Raw genomic sequence first — 17,208 nt, forward strand, 5'->3', positions numbered from 1 at the left:
TTTTAAAGACTAGGTCTAGGTCTAGGTTGATATTGTTCCTGATTACAAAGTCACCCTCCCACTGTCCAGCTCCACCTTCTTATTCAAATTTTGGTGAATTCCATATGGCTTGAAAATCGAGGCAAATCGAGACAAAAATAATGTTTTTTGAACTAAAATTTTAACATTTCAGTTTCATAGTTTAACCAGAATGCTTCATATTAGAGTTGTCCCGATCCGATCACGTGATCGGAAATCGGGGCCGATCACGTGATTGCAGACTCGATCCGGACTCGGACGTTATGAGCCGATCAGGAATCGGATATATATATATCAGGGTTTCCGTTGTCCGGTAATTGCCGGACTTTGTCCGGTAAAATATGCCGAAGTCCGGTATTTTATAATCTCTCCGGTCAAAATGTCCGGTGAAAATACTCACTGGTGCCGACATCCACGTGTGCGTTGATTTATGGTTCCGCGTCGCACCGACGCAGAGTCTACAGCGTAGGGTTCGCGGCGACGCGCACCCTATGCCCGACCCTACGGCGTAGGCTCTGCGTTGGTGTGACGCAGAACCATAATTCCGGCTTAAAAGTAAACAACATGCGCCCAAGTACCCGTGCATGACAGGCAGACACACACGGGGAGAAGAGACAATTTCTTTAATTTTTTTTTTTTTTTTAAAACTTTATCCTTATGAACGCAATTGTTATATACGGTAGTCCAACTTTCCTTATTTTAATCAGAACACTTTTTTTTTCCTCTTCGGCGTGGAGTAGTGGGCTTGGAGCGGCAGCCATCGGTTAGTTTTTTCTTTTTAGATCCGAGGCTTTGCGTAGATGGTGGCTTCCGCAACTTTCAGGCGCTTTTTCTGCGCAAGCAAGCTTTATAGATGAGGCCCCAGGACTGAAGCGGAGCTGCGGCGCCGACATTATGGTTCCGCGTCGCGGAAGGCTCTGCGTTGGTGTGACGCGGGACCATAAATCAACGCACACGTGGAGTAGTGGGCTCGGAGCGGCAGCCATACACCAAAACAAACAGCACGCCTGTTTGTTTTGAAGCTGAAGCAGCCCTATGCTTAAAAAAAAAAAAAAAAAAAGAAAAAGAAAAGAAATTTTTTTTATACTGACTTAAGAATGTTCAAGCTGCCTACCTCCTATGTGCTCAGTTTACAGTACACATGTTAAAATATAATAAAAGGGTCATCCTGCATAATTTTCTTTTCTCTTTTTCATTTTTTATTGTTTCATAAAAGTATCGGATCGGGACTCGGTATCGGCAAGTCCTCAAAATCAAAGGACTCGGACTCGGACTCGGGGGCAAAAAAACCTGATCGGGACATCCCTACTTCATATGAACAACTTTGGCTTGAAAAAATGCTAAACCAATGGGTAATTTCCTGGTATGCCCATTACTTCCACAGTGTCTTTCTATATTAAGCCCTTAATGCTGTAGGTGCTGTGAGGTTTCCATTTTAGTGGTGTAGTAGTGCTCTTTTGCACCTGTACTAGCTCTGTAGTGTTTAAACAGCTAAAGCACAGCAGTTAGAATCAGAAATGTCCTTGTTGTGGTTTCCTGAAAGCCGTAAACTACCATAACTCACCTGTTTCTTGACAAGACCATAGCAAACTGGGCATTCCTCACACTGGTGAGTGGCTCTGTTGTGGAAATAATTCAGCTCACATTTGTCACACTTGTAACCCACAAAGCCCAGACGACACCGGCAGGTACCGTTGCTGTGGCACTGCATGGACACGGAGCCCATCGGGTCACAGTTACAGGCTTGATGAGACGGGAGGGTCACAAGCAGGAGAAGAGAAACAGAGAAAGTCATTTAAAGTTTTGGAAAACGGTTGGCATGTGTTCTGTTTTAAAGGATGGGCAGCTGCAACGCTTGAAGTGGAGTACTGTACCTCTGCAACCTCGAGAGGAGAACCCATAGAAGCCCGCACGGCAAGAGTCACACAGCCCTCCCTCCACTCCTGCACGACACACACACTCCCCTGTGACTGGATGGCACGCCAATGAAGATGAACCAATTGGATTACATTTGCACCTGAGGAAAGGATGGAAATAATATTGTAATGACTAGAATCAGTTTCTGAACCCTGGTATTAGATATTTTCATATAGATCCACTTTAAATCGCGCAGGAATCTGTTTACCTCTCACATCCAATGCCTGGTTGGAGGTTGAAGAATCCAACTTCACAGTAACTGCAATCCCGGCCGGTCACATGACTGAGACAACGGCAATTTCCTGTCTGAGGGTGGCATTCATTTACGTGCCCAGAGGTCCCAGCAGGATTACAGCTGCAAGCTGGAGGAAACAAATAAAGCAGTCTAACCGTAAAAACAGAGATAATGTTATATTGTTGAGGGCTTAAAATTCCATGTATCACTGTAATATTTCAAACATTTTATTAGTTTTATCTCATTTGGCCACAGGAGGGAAAATGGAAGAAAATGACAGACAAAAGCGCAGAAACTCAAGGATCCCTCTGCAACATTGATCAGCTCCTGAACTCCGCTGAGGATTTCAGAGAGAACTGACGTGAGAGAAAGGGATATGAAAATCAAAAGATGAACACATCACAGCCATTTCTCTGAGGGTTTCTGTCTGACTCTGTAACTTCATTTGAGTTTCAGTCATTTAGACTTTTCAATTTCAAAGTTGCCAACTCCAACGACTCATATTTTTGACTGTCTGCCTGACCCAGAGCCATCTGATCACCCCATTTTCAACTTTGGTCCTTTCACCACTCATAAGTGCAACACTTTCTCAAGTGAAACTCTTGACTTGAATATTTAAAAAAAACTATTTACATCCTTTTTAACGAATCCAAAGGACATGTAATTTTGACTTGACGTGACTTGGGCATCTGTACCTGATGCCTCCTGGACGCCTCCCTAGGGAGGTGTTCCAGGCATGTCCCTCCGGGAGGAGACCCCGGGGAAGACCCAGGACACGCTGGAGAGACTATGTCTCTCGGCTGGCCTAGGAACGCCTCGGACTCCCCTTGGAAGAGCTGGAGGAAGTGTCTGGGGTGAAGGAAGTCTGGGCATCTTTGCTGAGGCTGCTGCCCCCGCGACCCGGGAACGGATAAGCGGCGGAAAATGGATGGATGGATGGATGTAATTTTGAATCTGTACTACTTTATTCCCACTTTCCTGTGGTGAACAGAGCAATATGAGCAGGAATTGGAGGGTTCTTGATGACCCCTTTGGGACATTATGTACCACCTAAATCAGGGACATCTGAGATGATGTGGAAAATACAAATCAAAAATAAAAACTGTTTTTTTGTTTTTTGTTGCAGAGTGTATGAACCTGAGATGTTTTATTATTATACAGTACATCGTTTTGCATTTCAACCACGCAACAGAATCCAGCTGAAGTTGTGAAACATTATGTGGTTCTATGTTGCATTTTTTTTCATATTAAAACTCTACACATTGTCTTATGGGGACACGTCAGGACTGCAGGCGGTCCAGTTTAGTTAATGTACCCTCCTCTTCCTCAGCTATGCCTTGGTAATGCCCGCAGAATGTGGCTTTGTTTTGTCTTTTTGAAAAACATGTGGACATAAGCGTGGATTTTTAACTTCTTGATGAATACTCAACCTTTCATGCATACTAGTTTTGTACCAAAACATCATTAAAAACACCTGTTGACATTATCATTATAACACCCCTGCTGCAAATGTAAAAATGGTTAACAACACACACACACACACACACACACACACACACACACACACACACACACACACACACACACACACACACACACACACACACACACACACACACACACACACACACACACACACACACACACACAACAATCTTGTTTTGATAGCAATATTAAAAGTTACCTGATTTGGAAAGACAATTAACACAAAAGACAATTAACAACTTCAATTTTTCGTCCCATGGAAGAGTTGAATATACTAGTTAAAATTTGTTATAACTTATTCAAAAACTAATTTCTAAGACAATAAAAGTCTTGTTTCAATAAAAGTACTCTTTTTTTTATTGGCCAGATTTTACTAGTTTTTAGTAAGCTAGTCAATAAATTGTATGTATCTAATTGGCAGAGATATTGTTGATTATATAGGATAATTTGACTAGATTTAAGTATACTAAGAATAATTCTATTGGGCAACTTTTGAAATGCAGTGCATCTACATTTAAATGATTGTGTGGAAGTTTTTACTTTCAGTAACCTCCGAAAAGTGACGTTCAATGATTAAAGTGACTCAAAAAAGTTGGGTTTTTATGGTCATGTTAAAATATGGGTTCAATAAAATGTTGGGTTGCCTATCCCTGCTATTGGCTAAAAGCAGTCAAAGTAACCTTTGAGTCCCTCTGTGGTCAGCTGTTGCCACGACTACGTGCCACTTTAATGCACCATGTCACACATCAACAGTGTTGAAACTAACTCACAGTTTCCGTGGACATCAAGGTAGAGGTGATTAAGAGACTCGAGGACATACTGACAGAAACTAAAGCAAGAGTCCGAGCCAAAACATGCAGAACTTCCTGTGTTGCTTCAAAGTCATGTTAGCCACTTGGGAAAATACATTTTTTATTTAAAGTGGATTTCAGTAATTTCTTAAAGGAGATATATGCCCTTTTTTTATATAAGTTAGCACATTTTCACATTGTCCTCTGCCATGGTCTAATTGATATCTGTGACATGTTAAATACATTCAGAAAAATAAGCAAACAATTTAACTAGTGATGCACCGATTGTTCGGTAACCGTAATTGTTCGGCCGAAAATGGCAAAAAAACACTTTCGGTGTTCGGTGGAATAAGTGGGAAAAAAACCGAACAATTAATAACGGCGTTGAAATATAAATAGACTGGCCGCTCCGTAACTGTTGCGCACCACATAAATCGTTGGCCAACCAAAAACTAACCACATAAGAATTTAACTAACATTCACCAGCAGGTGGAACCAAAACAACATAAATCAATCTATTACAGATGCGTTTAGATGACGAAATCAAACAGCAGAGAGCGGAGTGAAGTGGTGCGGTGCAAACATGTCAGCAGTGTGGAAGTATTTTAGAGTGGCAGAGAATAATACAAGAATGGCTGTTTGCAATGAATGTTCTGCTCAAATATCTAGAGGGGGCACATCTGCAAAGTCTTTCAGCTACAAGTTTGATTTATCATTTGAAATGATAAAAAACCCTGAGCGCTTTAATGCATTTTTATTGTTTTAAGGCCTATGTTACAATGTTCAGTCAGTTAACGTAAGCTCAAAGATGGCCACAAAATTTATTTAGCTAATTTATTTATTTTAAGTTATTGTTCTTTGCTGGTATAATGTCTGCTGGAATATTTAAGAAATGCTGGGAAATTAAAAAATGTTCAGTTTTTATGTTCAACAAATGTTTTCTACCTTGTAATTTTGTAAAAGATTTTTTTCTTGCATGCCTAAATCAAATTTATTTGATTTATGCAATGGTGAAAAAATTGGCAAAATAAATGAAAAACTGCGAAGAACCATGTTCGGTATTGTTCGGTATTCGGCCAAGTGTTTATTATTATTTTCGGTTTCGGTTTCGGCCACAAATTTTCATTTCGGTGCATCACTAAATTTAACCCTTCTCAACCATCTTAACAGCTATGTTCATTGGAGGTGGTTCAACCTTGCTCCACCTCCCGGTCCTGAAGAGTGTGCCTCTTTTGAGTTCTCTCATACAGCTTTGTGCTACTCAGTACAGATGTGTAGCAGATGCAGCATAATGAGACGTTTAGTGGTGATAAAGATGGGGAGACTGGAAAAACTCTACTCTAGTCTGGTTCTGTGATGTCCAAACAAAATGGGAAAGTTGGGATATTTTAGAGTCCTGGTTTAAACACTCACATGTAATGCTCACATGGAGAGAAAAAAAAACCAACTTCTGTCACAATATGTCCCCTTTAAAAGGAATAAAAATGCCCTAATTCCAAATGAAATCTAAACATAAATAAATGAACACTCACGCTTGCACTTCTGGCTCAGTGTTCGGTTCAGGGCGTTGCCATAGAAACCCCGCTGGCAGGTTTGGCAGTGGTCACCCTCTGTATGCCCCAGGCACTTCAGGCATCGCCCAGTGATGTGGTCGCATATTCCCACAGCGTTGAAATCCACGTTGCCATTGCAGTCGCATCTCACACATGGTCGAGCCGTCCCGGACTGTCCCAGGGGATCACCATAGTAACCATCCTCACACATCTGACAGCGCATCCCTACACACGGGGAAAGGTGAAAGAGGTGGGGAAGAATTTGATGACTGAGTGAGCCAGAACACCGTCTGAGGCCTCGTGTTACCCCAGACTCTGTCATAATTTAATTAGAAACTCATATTAAACGAGTCAGAGTCACAGGTGGCGTTCTGCTGTAACAATGACGGCAAATGCAAATGAGCTGCTCTGAGGCTCCGGTCTTCTCGGTATCAAGCTGTCATGTGTAAACATTGTTTTGATCTAAAGCTCATTATTTACTGTCTATACAGATCATTTTAAATTACCAGAAGCCCATGTCACCTGTCTGTCCTGCAGGGCAGTTGGTGCAGACCACCTGTCCTGTCTCCGCAATCTGGGCACAGCTGCTGCGGTCCGGGCAAGGGCAGGGCTGACAATCACCAGGCGTGCCAATCAGAGCGTTTCCATAGTAACCTTGCAGGCAGTGCTCACAGGTCAGTCCAGTGGTGAAGTCGGAGCACTCACACACACCTGCAACCCGGAGAGGAGAGTCAAAATTTCACATTACTTTCAAACGTGTGCACCTGCTGAAAAATGTTTTTCCGCACACAGCCCAGAGAAGATTTCTCTCATCACCACCAGAGCGTGCTGTACCTCTGTCCACATTTTGTAAAAAGACAAACTTGAAACAAAAAAACATTCCCAACAGACCACCACAGAGAGCAGAGGACAACTAAACTCACCCCCGACAGCAATCGCTGTGGGAAATATGTGAACCGCATGGAGTCAGAGAGATCTTAAAGAAGACGGTCATTAATTACACATGCTCTCACGTCCTCAACACTGAGCAAAACAACTGCAGCGTGTATCACCATTATATCCCTGGGAATCCAACTTAATTTATGGAGAGAAACTTAATTTCAAATGTAACATTTCTGGTCTATTAAACAGTTGGTGTTACTGAATAATATGACAAGTCAGAGAGAAAGGCAAAAGACACCAAAACTCAAACAGCGGACAAAGAACCGAGATAATGTCTGAGTCTTGTATTGCACTGAAACATAGCACCTCTGGAAATATGTGAAATCCTGCTTCAGTTCGGTGAACCGATTGGCCTTCTCTATGTAGAATTAGTCTGGTTTTTCTGGATTCAACTTTTAATTTTCAGGGGGCAAAAACCGAATGACAAAAGAAACTGCTTCTGAACGCATGTAACCAATAAGAGAATAAATGCATTATATTTAGGCAGAGCCACAACCAGACTAGTATCAGCAAAGGACATCCAAAACAGCGTGCAGAATAGTGAACCTGCAGTTGTGGTTGTTGATGCAACGTGTCAGTAATTCTCCTGCCATCTTGGTTGTTTTTGAAATACTAGTACCTAGATGCTCCTGTATGAGTCATCACATAAAGCCTAAACCATCCCCACTTTGACTGGTTTGTTACTGTATGTTATTTACCAGTGGAAGTGGCTGTGGATGGGTCCTTTAACCAGATAGAATTTCCATGAACTGAGTAGGTAAGCTAGGTCTTAATACACAGTCGGACTGAATTAAGACTTCACACTGAGGTGACCCCAATAGGTTAGTTCAGACAGGCATCTCTGTTTGGTTCGTATTATGCCGTCTCTATTATTCCATCTCCTTTGTAGGAATGTGAGGAACAAGTGGTACTTGTCCCCCACATTCCTTTTGATGTTTATTTGTAGGGCACATTCCAGCAACAAGGCAGTTCATGGTGCTTTACACAATGAAAACATGAAAAGTAAAGGGAAGAAAAAAAGATTGAGTTACAGTACAGTTGGATAATGAAGAAATGTTAGACTTAAAGGAGCTTGAGGCTCCTTTTAAGAAATTAGACTCTCTAGCGCCACCCTTCACCACGACGGCCGTCGGGGGGTACTGCAGCCAACAGTGAAGCCGGCACGGGAGAACGGGGAGAAAGCACATGCAGCGTCATGTGACGTCACATCCGCAGCCCAGCGCGGGAAATTTGGGCCCGAATTGCAGCACATTTTGCAGCACAAAGCCTGTTCAAGGCAACGGAGAGATACACTAGAGGGCTCATTCTTTTGTGTTTGGAACGCTTCATCTGACATTATTACTAGAAAACTTAAAACGTATACGAATTTTTTTCATAAATCCTGCTTCAATCCTGCCTCAAGCTCCTTTAAACTAGAGTCACAGTGTAGAACTTAAATTAACTTTGTTTAAATTTGAATTCAAAAGGGTTTAAATAAATCAGTCAAATACAGCTGTAAACAAATTAGTTTTTAAACTTGATTTAAAGAAACGTGCAGTTTTCTGGAAGTCTGTAGCAGATCTGGGAGCATAGAAGCTGAATGCTGCTTCTCCATGTTTGGTTCTGATTCTGATGACACAGAGCAGACCTGAACCTGAAGACATGAGAGGTCTTTGTGGTTGACATGCCAACAAGTCTGATTGTATTTTGGTCCTAAACCATTCAGTGATCCATTCAGTGATCTATAAACTAACAAGTATTTTAAAGTCTATCCTGCGGGGTACAGGGAGCCACTGGAAAGACCTCAGAACTGGAGTGATGTGGCCCACTTTCTTAGTTCCAGTAAGGGCTTCGTTGCAGTTCAGAACGCGTACGCGTCGTCACGTGTATCCTGCGTTCATTTGGCGCGTCGACGTGCACGTTCTCAAAAAGACACTGAACGCGTACGCGACCTGCAGTTCTCGCTCTGGCCGCGAGTGGCGCTGGTCCCGGTCTGATACCAGCTGGCCACAAGTGACGGCGCCGTTTCCTTTGCCGAGATCGCAACCAAAGCAATGTTAACACGATTATGCTGCTCTCTGCTGGAGAAAGGTCCCCATGCAGGTTAACTTGCCCAAACCTTCTATCTGAAAAAATATTGTCATCTTGATGTTTCCTGTTAATTCATACACAATCTTCACTTTGATCCTTAACTTAGTTTTACACCATTTTTTTTTTTATTGAAACATAGATACAAACAAACAAGGCACATATCAGAATTACAAACTTTTGCCTGTATTACAAAATATACACTGAGAATCTAATCTAATTATTGTACAACATAAAATTTAAATTAAATAAAAAAAAAATACATTAAAAATAACTCACAAGGGCCATCTCATATTAAATCATATCTTTCAAGTAAAGAAAACAGTTTAAGGGCTTTCTTTTCTTTAACAAGACTCAAGGACTTACTCAAGGGCTTTAGCTCATTTTTCCAATGGGTCAAACATGGTTTGGTCTTAAAAAAAATCTACATTTGTGAATTAAGAACTTTCCCAATAACACCAAATTATTAAGGACAAAGTCCAAATCATTGTCTTTAACAAAAACACCAAATATATATATATATATATATATATATATATATATATATATATATAATTAATATAATAATAATAATATATATAATAATAATAATATATAATATAGCAAAATGTTTCTAATGACTTCTAATGACTCTACATTTAAAGTCACATAAATCTAAACCTTTAATGCAGAGCTGTTTCAGTGCAGGAGAGACCTTAGAATGACGAATGTCTTCTTTAACCATCGACCTCATAGAAACTGGTATGGCTTTTATCACTCTATTATAATGCTTAACAGTACATTGAATTTGGTATTTTTTGCAAAAATCCTCAAACTGTAATGTATCATCCAGAAAAATCATCTATATAAACAGATTTTCTACTGAACAAAATGTACCTGTTGTTCCATACAGGTGTGTTGTGTGATGTAAAACTATGACTATAAATCAATTTCCAATAGAGAAGGACTTGCTGATGGAAAGCAGAGAGTTTAGGTGGTAATGAGCTATAATCAAAGTCACAACTAAGAAGAAAGTCTATTCCACCCATTTTTTGGAAAATCATACTAGGAACAATAAACCAGAAAGAATTTCTATTTGTAAGGAAAGATTTTAAACATTTCAGTTTCAAGACACCATTCATAATATCGAAATCGATCACATTCAACCCCCCATCATCATAGTTTTATTTAGTTTCCACATTGTTCCAAATATTCATCTTTTCAATTGCTGTTTTGTCCTTAGAGATAACAATCCCCAAATATATGACCTCCTGTTTTATCTTTATATTATACAGTGATTGTAACCAAAGCAATAATAATAATAATATTAATGGCTTGGTTTTATATAGCGCCCTTCAAGGCACCCAGAGCGCTTTACAGAGACCATTATTCATTCGTACACATTCTCACCGGTGGTGGTAAGCAACGTTTGTAGCCACAGCTGCCCTGAAGACTGACGGAAGCTAATCTGCTACTGCTACTACCGCTGCTACTACCTCTACCACTAAATATTTAATCACTTTTCCAACTGTTGCTCTGCTTACTGCCCCCTATCGGTCACCGCCGGTACTACGCGCTCACGTTGCCGTTGTTGGTGTACGCGAACGGACGCGAACGCAGGCACCAACTGCAAGTATAACTCGCCTCTAAGAACTCAAGCAGCTGCATTCTGCATTACCTGTAGCTGTCTGACTGACTTCACAGGGGTGCCTAAAAAGTTACTGTTGCAGTCATCAATTCAGCTGAAGAGATATTAGTCCTTTGATCCTGCAGATGTTCTTCACATACTAGAAGACATATTTTTTAAATTGTTTTAATGAGTCTCTGAAGGTTTAGTTTAGTCCATGACTATATCCAGAGTTCGGTCCTTATCAGTTGTTTGTAGCTGTAATACAGTACCTGAAGCTGTGTGCTGACTCTTAAAGGTTCTACTTTTGGTCCAAAAACAACTACTTTTTTTTGTTCAGCTGAAGAAAATGATGTTACATTCATAATTTCAGTTTGTGTCCCTAGCCATATGGAAGTGTTAATTTTCATCATACCTGTTGTCGATTAAACGTCTCATGCTTGTTTTGGTGTGCTGGTACGTGGATGGATGATCAGCTTGTCGTGGCGTAGATATGCAAAGTCCCCCCTCCCTCTCGTGGCTCTCAGCTCCGGCATCAGCTCCTTCCTCTTTCTTCTTACTGCGTCCGTGAAGTCCTCGTTGATGTAGATGTTTGATCCTTTGAGAGACTTGGTGCGTTGTAGTATGGCTTCTCTGTCTTTGTATATGAGCAGCTTCACCACTACAGGCCTCGGCCTGTCGCCCCCAGACTTCCCTGCTCGGTGCGCTCTTTCCACCTCCATGTCCCGCTGGAGCAGGAGTTTCTCCGACAAAAGTTTTTTAACTTTCTCTTTCGTGTCGGCCCAAGTTTCTCCAGGTGTCTTGGCTATCCCATCGAATACCAGGTTGTTGCGTCTGGATTGTCCTTCTAGATAATCCATCTTGTCTGTGATTGTGAGCAGACTGTCATAGACTTTGAAAACATATGACTGCATGGTGTTGCATTGCTCCGCCTGTTTGTTGTTGTCGGCTTTCAACTCAACCACATCCTTTTGTGTGAATTGCAGGCTGATTTTGATTTCTTGTAAGTCCTTTGTTATTGCGTCGAGTCTGGAGTTTGTAGAATCCACAATGATTTGGACGAAGCCTTTGAAGTTCTCCTGCTGTTGTTGGAGTAACGCCAAGAACATGCCCTTCTGTTGCTGCATCAGTTCAGATACCTGAGTGAGTGACACATACTCCTCGTCCGCTTTCGTTTCTGCTTTTGATCCTTTTGGTTGCATTATGGCAACTCTAAACGTCAAGATGTCAGCAAATACTAACAACATATGTATATATATATATATATATATATATTGTGATGGCCTATGTTATATTGTGTCTCAGTCCCTCTCTCTCTGTTTTCCTCTTCGAGGTGGAGCCAGCTGATTGTTAGATCTGGAGCACCTGGGCTGGGTGCTCCTCAGGAAGAGAAAAGGCTGGGGCTTCAGTCTCTCTTCCTCTCTCTCTTTTCATCCTGGCAGCACTCCTTTTGGTTTTGTTGAGCCTTTTGCACACACAACACCCTACAGCACATTTACACACATCCACATGCATACTACTGATTTTACTGACTTTACACATCCCATTCCTTATCTTATTTGTTTACCTTAATAAATATCTTAATTTACTAGTACGTTGCGTCCTTTCCCCTTCTTTTGTCATGGCCTTTGAGCCAGGGTTGTGACAAATGGGGGCTCGTGCCGTGTTTTTCCCGGTTATTTTGCATCTAGGTAATCTTTAATGAGTGAAGTATGCGCCATTGTTTAATACCTAGTTGTGCAGTTTGGTGCTTGCAGCTTTAGGTTTGATAAAGTTGTAGCAGCTTGTTAAGGGCCTGTTTGGGCTGCAGTCTGGTTTGGCACAGGTGTGCGTAATTAGTTTGGAGTGCGCGCCCACAGTTTTGTTTGTTAGTGCAGGTGGCTGCACGGTTGTTTGTTTGTTTAAGGGAAAGGACTTTAAGTTTGGAGTGCTTTTGCAGGGTAAGTAACTAAGTTTGTTTGTGGCTTTGCACGAAGTTTTGGGTTACTTACCTGTTTCTTTTGAGGGAGCTTTTTGGCTTGTCTGTCCTGTTTTCGCTATTTTCAGCTGGACCGACAGGGTGGCTGTGCGTAGTTGTCTGTGAATTGGTGCGGAGTTTTTCTTATTTTAGTTTGAGTTGGAGATTGCCGGTGGTCCTGTTATCGGTTTTGTTTGGTTATAGGTTTACCTTGGTTTTTCTTATTTAGTGGGGAAAGTACGTGGTCCGACGGCCCATTGCGTGGCTGGCCCTGTGCTGACCCTTCTTTTGTTCTTTTTGGCTGGGATCTCCATCTCCTTTTGTTTCATTATTTTGGGTTAACCTTTTCCCTTTTGTTTTGGAAAAAATAGCGGGGAAACTCCAAGCCGAGCGGAGGATTATTCCTCTTTGGTGCGCACAGTTGCTTGTCGGGTCCGGTTGTGTGCGTAAAGTTTGTTCTTGTTGTTCGGTCTAAGTATTTATCATGTCTGTGGTGGACGCATTTATTGCCAATCCGTCTCAGGAGGCTTTGGATGCGCTTTCAAAGGAGCAGTTGCTCGCGGTTGCAGATCATTTTTCAGTGGAGGTTGTGGGAGACAGGCGTCTCAAGGATAATATTAAAACTGCTATAATATCGAAGTTGGTGTCGCTTGAGCTCATGTCAGGCGAGGAAGAAGTGGTTTTTGATTCAGATTTTGGTGAGGCTACTGCTTCTGTTGCACCTACGGTGGCTGTGCCTGCACACGGGTTAACTTTTGAGCAGCAGAGGGAGATTTTGTTGTTACAACTTAGAAAACATGAATTGGAAAGTAAGACACATGAATTGGAAAGTAAAACACGGATTGAAATAGCGAGATTCCGCCATGAGTCGGAGATGGCACAGTTGGAGTTGCAGAAGCATGTGTCTGTTAAGGGCGAGCAGGGGTCTAAGTCTTCTGTGGATCGCTTTGATATAAACAATTTGCGTTGGCTGCCACAGTTTAATGAAAGGGATCCAGATACTTTTTTTCTACTGTTTGAGCGTGTGTCCAAGGCTAGAAATTGGTCTGATGCAGACTGCGCCCTGATGTTACAGTGTGTCCTCTCGGGGAAAGCGCAGGAGGCTTATTCGTCTTTGAGCCTTGACGACAGCTCTAGTTACGTTAAGATAAAAGCGGCAGTGCTTAAAGTATATGAACTCGTGCCGGAGGCATATCGCCAGCGATTTAGGTCCTGGGAGAGGAAAAATGGTCAGACATATGTGGAGTTCACTAGGGACCTGTCCACTCACTTTAAGCGGTGGTTAGCTGCGCTTGACGTCACTGAGTTTAACAGTTTGTGTGATCTGATGATTCTGGAGCAGTTGAAAAATTCTTTGCCAGAACGCATAGCCACGTACATCATAGAGCAGAAAGTCACTACTGCTGCTGATGCTGCTGTATCAGCGGATGAGTATATGTTGCTTCATAAAAGCAGTTTCAGGGAGCGCCCTGTTGCTCGTGATGTTGGGGGGCGTGGAACTGGGGCTGATGACACGTTTTAGAGGCAGCGTTCAAAGAAAGCTGGTTTTGGGAGGTTTGACTCCAAGGCAGGTGGCAGTTTTGACAGTGGCAATGCTTGTAACTATTGCCATGAGAAAGGGCACTGGAAGGCAGATTGTCCTGTGTTAAAATCTAAAGCCGGGGGAAAGAGATCTGGTGTTAGGCCTGCTGCCTTTGCTGCACCTGTTAAGAGTTGCTGTGTGTCGGAGGTGTTTGTTCCCCACTCCTGTGAACCAGATGTGTTGGCAGCTTATGCTCATTTCGTTCGTGATGGTTTTGTGTCACTTGTAGGGAGTGATGTGAAGGTCCCCATAAAAATTCTGAGGGATACTGGGGCGTATGATTCCTACATTGTTGACTCCGTTTTACCTTTTGTCTGAAGAGTCTGACACTGGTGACCGTGTTCTCAGTCGGGGGATGGGGTTAAAAATTCTCCCTGTTCCGTTGCATAAAATGTTCCTTGAATGTGAGCTGGTTAAAGGCGAGGTGGCTGTTGGGGTGCGGCCGGCGTTGCCTATTGATGGTGTGCATTTGATTTTGGGCAACGGCCTTGCTGGTAGACGGGTTTGGTCTGATACTCCATCCACACCTCTCGCCGACCCGCCTCCATCGCCTGTAGTTACATCTTGTCAGTCTGAGTTTGTGTCTGAGGAGAGCTCCGGTGTGTTGCCAGACGTTTCGTCATCATGCGTAATTACGCGAGCTATGAGCAAAGCTGATCCGGTAGGGCCTGACGGTAACAGTGATGTAGCTCTAGAGGTTCCTTTGTTATCTGAACTGCCTTTATCCTTGTCACACGGGGAAGTTGTACAGGAGCAGCGTAATGATTTGTCATTGAAAGAGGTGTTTGAGCGTGCCTTGTCTGCTTCGGAAATATCTAGTGCTGCAAATGGTTACTTGGTGCATAATGACGTGCTTTTCAGGAAGTGGGTCCCTGTTGTTAATGAGTGTGTGAAGGGTGACGTTTTTCAGTTGGTAGTGCCAGTGAAGTTTCGTCCTCTTGTCTTGAAGGTGGCACATGATGAGTGTGGACACTTTGGTGTGCGCAAAACGTATTTGAACATTTTGAAACACTTCTTTTGGCCGCGCGTTAAGCGTGATGTGTCTGCGTACATTAAAACCTGCCATGTTTGTCAGTTAACTGGAAAGCCTAATCAGAGTCTCAAGCCGGCGCCGCTGCAACCTATCCCGGTTGCGAGTGAGCCTTTTACGCACCTCATTGTGGACTGTGTGGGTCCGTTGCCGCCGTCCACGTCTGGCTGTAAATATCTGCTGACAGTGATGTGTCAGAGCACCCGCTATCCGGCGGCATATCCTTTGAGGTCGATTACAACTAAGGCTGTGGTTAAGGCATTGTCGCAGTTTTTTTCAGTGTTTGGTATCCCCAAAGTGGTTCAGAGTGACCAAGGGTCAAACTTTTCATCTAACTTGTTTGGGCAAGTGTTGAGGCTGCTGCGTATTAGACAGAACCAATCGACAGCTTATCATGCGCAGAGCCAGGGGGCCCTCGAGCGGTTCCATCAGACGCTTAAGTCTCTCCTACGTGCCTATTGCACGGAGATGGATAGAGACTGGGAAGAGGGGCTCCCGTGGCTCATGTTGGCTGCGCGAGAGGCAGTGCAAGAAAGCACAGGATTTAGCCCAAATGAGTTGGTTTTTGGACATGTTGTGCGGGGTCTGTTAGCAGTGCTGAAGGGGGACTGCGTTGATACTGACCCGCCTAGCAGTTTGTTGGAATATGTAAACGGGTTCCGTCATCGATTGTTTGTTGCTGGTTGTATGGCACGGGAAAGATTGTCTGTGTCCCAAGAAAAAATGAAAAAATTGTATGACCGTCGTTCCGTGCGTCATGACTACAGTCCAGGCGACCAGGTTCTGGCACTTTTGCCTATCGTTGGTTCGCCTTTCCAAGCAAAATATACAGGTCCATACAGTGTGGTTGAAAAGGTCTCTGATTTGAACTATATTATAGCAACACCCGGTCGGCGGAAAGCTAAACGTCTTTGTCATATAAATCTTTTGAAGCCGTATTACACCCGTGCTGAGCCGAGTTTGAGTCAGGAGCTGAGTGACGGGGTGCGCCCGGCTCTTGCTGTGGCTTCGCTGGCGGATGAATGTGACGGTGTGCCAGAGCCGGATGAAAGCTTGCTGTGCGGGCGGTTAAGAAATTCGGACTCGCTTGATAATTTGGACCAGTTGTTGGGTCACCTGTCCGCATCGCAGCGCAGTGAACTGACATGTTTGGTGCGTAAGTATCCCTGTTTGTTCAGTGACATTCCCACGCAGACCGACTGGATTGAGCATGAGGTGGATGTTGGAGATGCTCGGCCCATTAAACAACAGTTTTACCGGGTGGCGCCGGGTAAACGTGAGCATTTAGATGGGGAGATTGAGTATATGCTCCAAAATAATATAGCTGCTCCGTCGTCATCTAGTTGGTCTTCGCCTTGTATTTTGGTGCCGAAGCATGATGGCACACCTCGATTTTGTACAGACTTCCGCAAAGTAAATGCTGTTACAAAGTCTGATTCATTTCCATTACCACGAATAGACGATTGTATTGACCAGGTAGGCTCGGCCAAATTTGTCAGCAAGTTCGATCTGCTTAAGGGTTATTGGCAGGTGCCTCTGTCTGAGCGTGCGCAAGAGGTCTGTGCATTCATCACTCCGTCTGGCCTGTACAGTTATAAGGTTATGCCTTTTGGGCTTAAGAATGCCCCTGCGACGTTCCAACGACTGATGAACCGGATAGTGTCGGGTTTGCAGGGTTGCTCAGTCTATCTCGATGATCTGGTTGTTTATAGCGATACGTGGCACTCGCATCTTCAGCGTATTCGGGCGCTGTTTGACCGGTTGGCTGAAGCGCGCCTTACTGTCAACCTTGCCAAGTGCGTCTTTGCGCGAGCTACGGTGACGTACCTCGGCCGGGTGGTGGGACAGGGCTGTGTGGCCCCAGTCCAGGCCAAGGTCGTGGCTGTGGCCAAGTATCCACAACCCACTACGAAAAAAGAACTGCAAAGGTTCCTGGGTTTAGTGGGTTATTATAGGTGTTTTTGCAAAAACTTCTCCACTGTTGTGTTCCCATTGACTGAATTGTTAAAGGCCAAGGCTAAATTT

The 17,208-nt window shown here is 43.3% G+C and overlaps 1 protein-coding gene across 1 annotated transcript in view; it reads right to left on the reverse strand.

Moving 5' to 3' along the window:
* The window catches only part of lamc3 (laminin, gamma 3), a 265,101-nt gene that overhangs the window by 27,074 nt on the left and 220,819 nt on the right, over positions 1–17,208 (reverse strand). Inside the window, exons 13-17 of the mRNA XM_061733782.1 lie at positions 6,522–6,710; positions 5,979–6,224; positions 2,144–2,297; positions 1,893–2,035; positions 1,583–1,761 (exon numbers count right to left, since the gene is read on the reverse strand). Coding sequence (XP_061589766.1) covers positions 1,583–1,761; positions 1,893–2,035; positions 2,144–2,297; positions 5,979–6,224; positions 6,522–6,710 — 911 coding nt within the window. The remainder of the gene's footprint in view (positions 1–1,582; positions 1,762–1,892; positions 2,036–2,143; positions 2,298–5,978; positions 6,225–6,521; positions 6,711–17,208) is intronic.

Source organism: Cololabis saira, chromosome 11 (genome assembly GCF_033807715.1).
Source record: "Cololabis saira isolate AMF1-May2022 chromosome 11, fColSai1.1, whole genome shotgun sequence".
Classification (NCBI taxonomy): domain Eukaryota; kingdom Metazoa; phylum Chordata; class Actinopteri; order Beloniformes; family Belonidae; genus Cololabis; species Cololabis saira.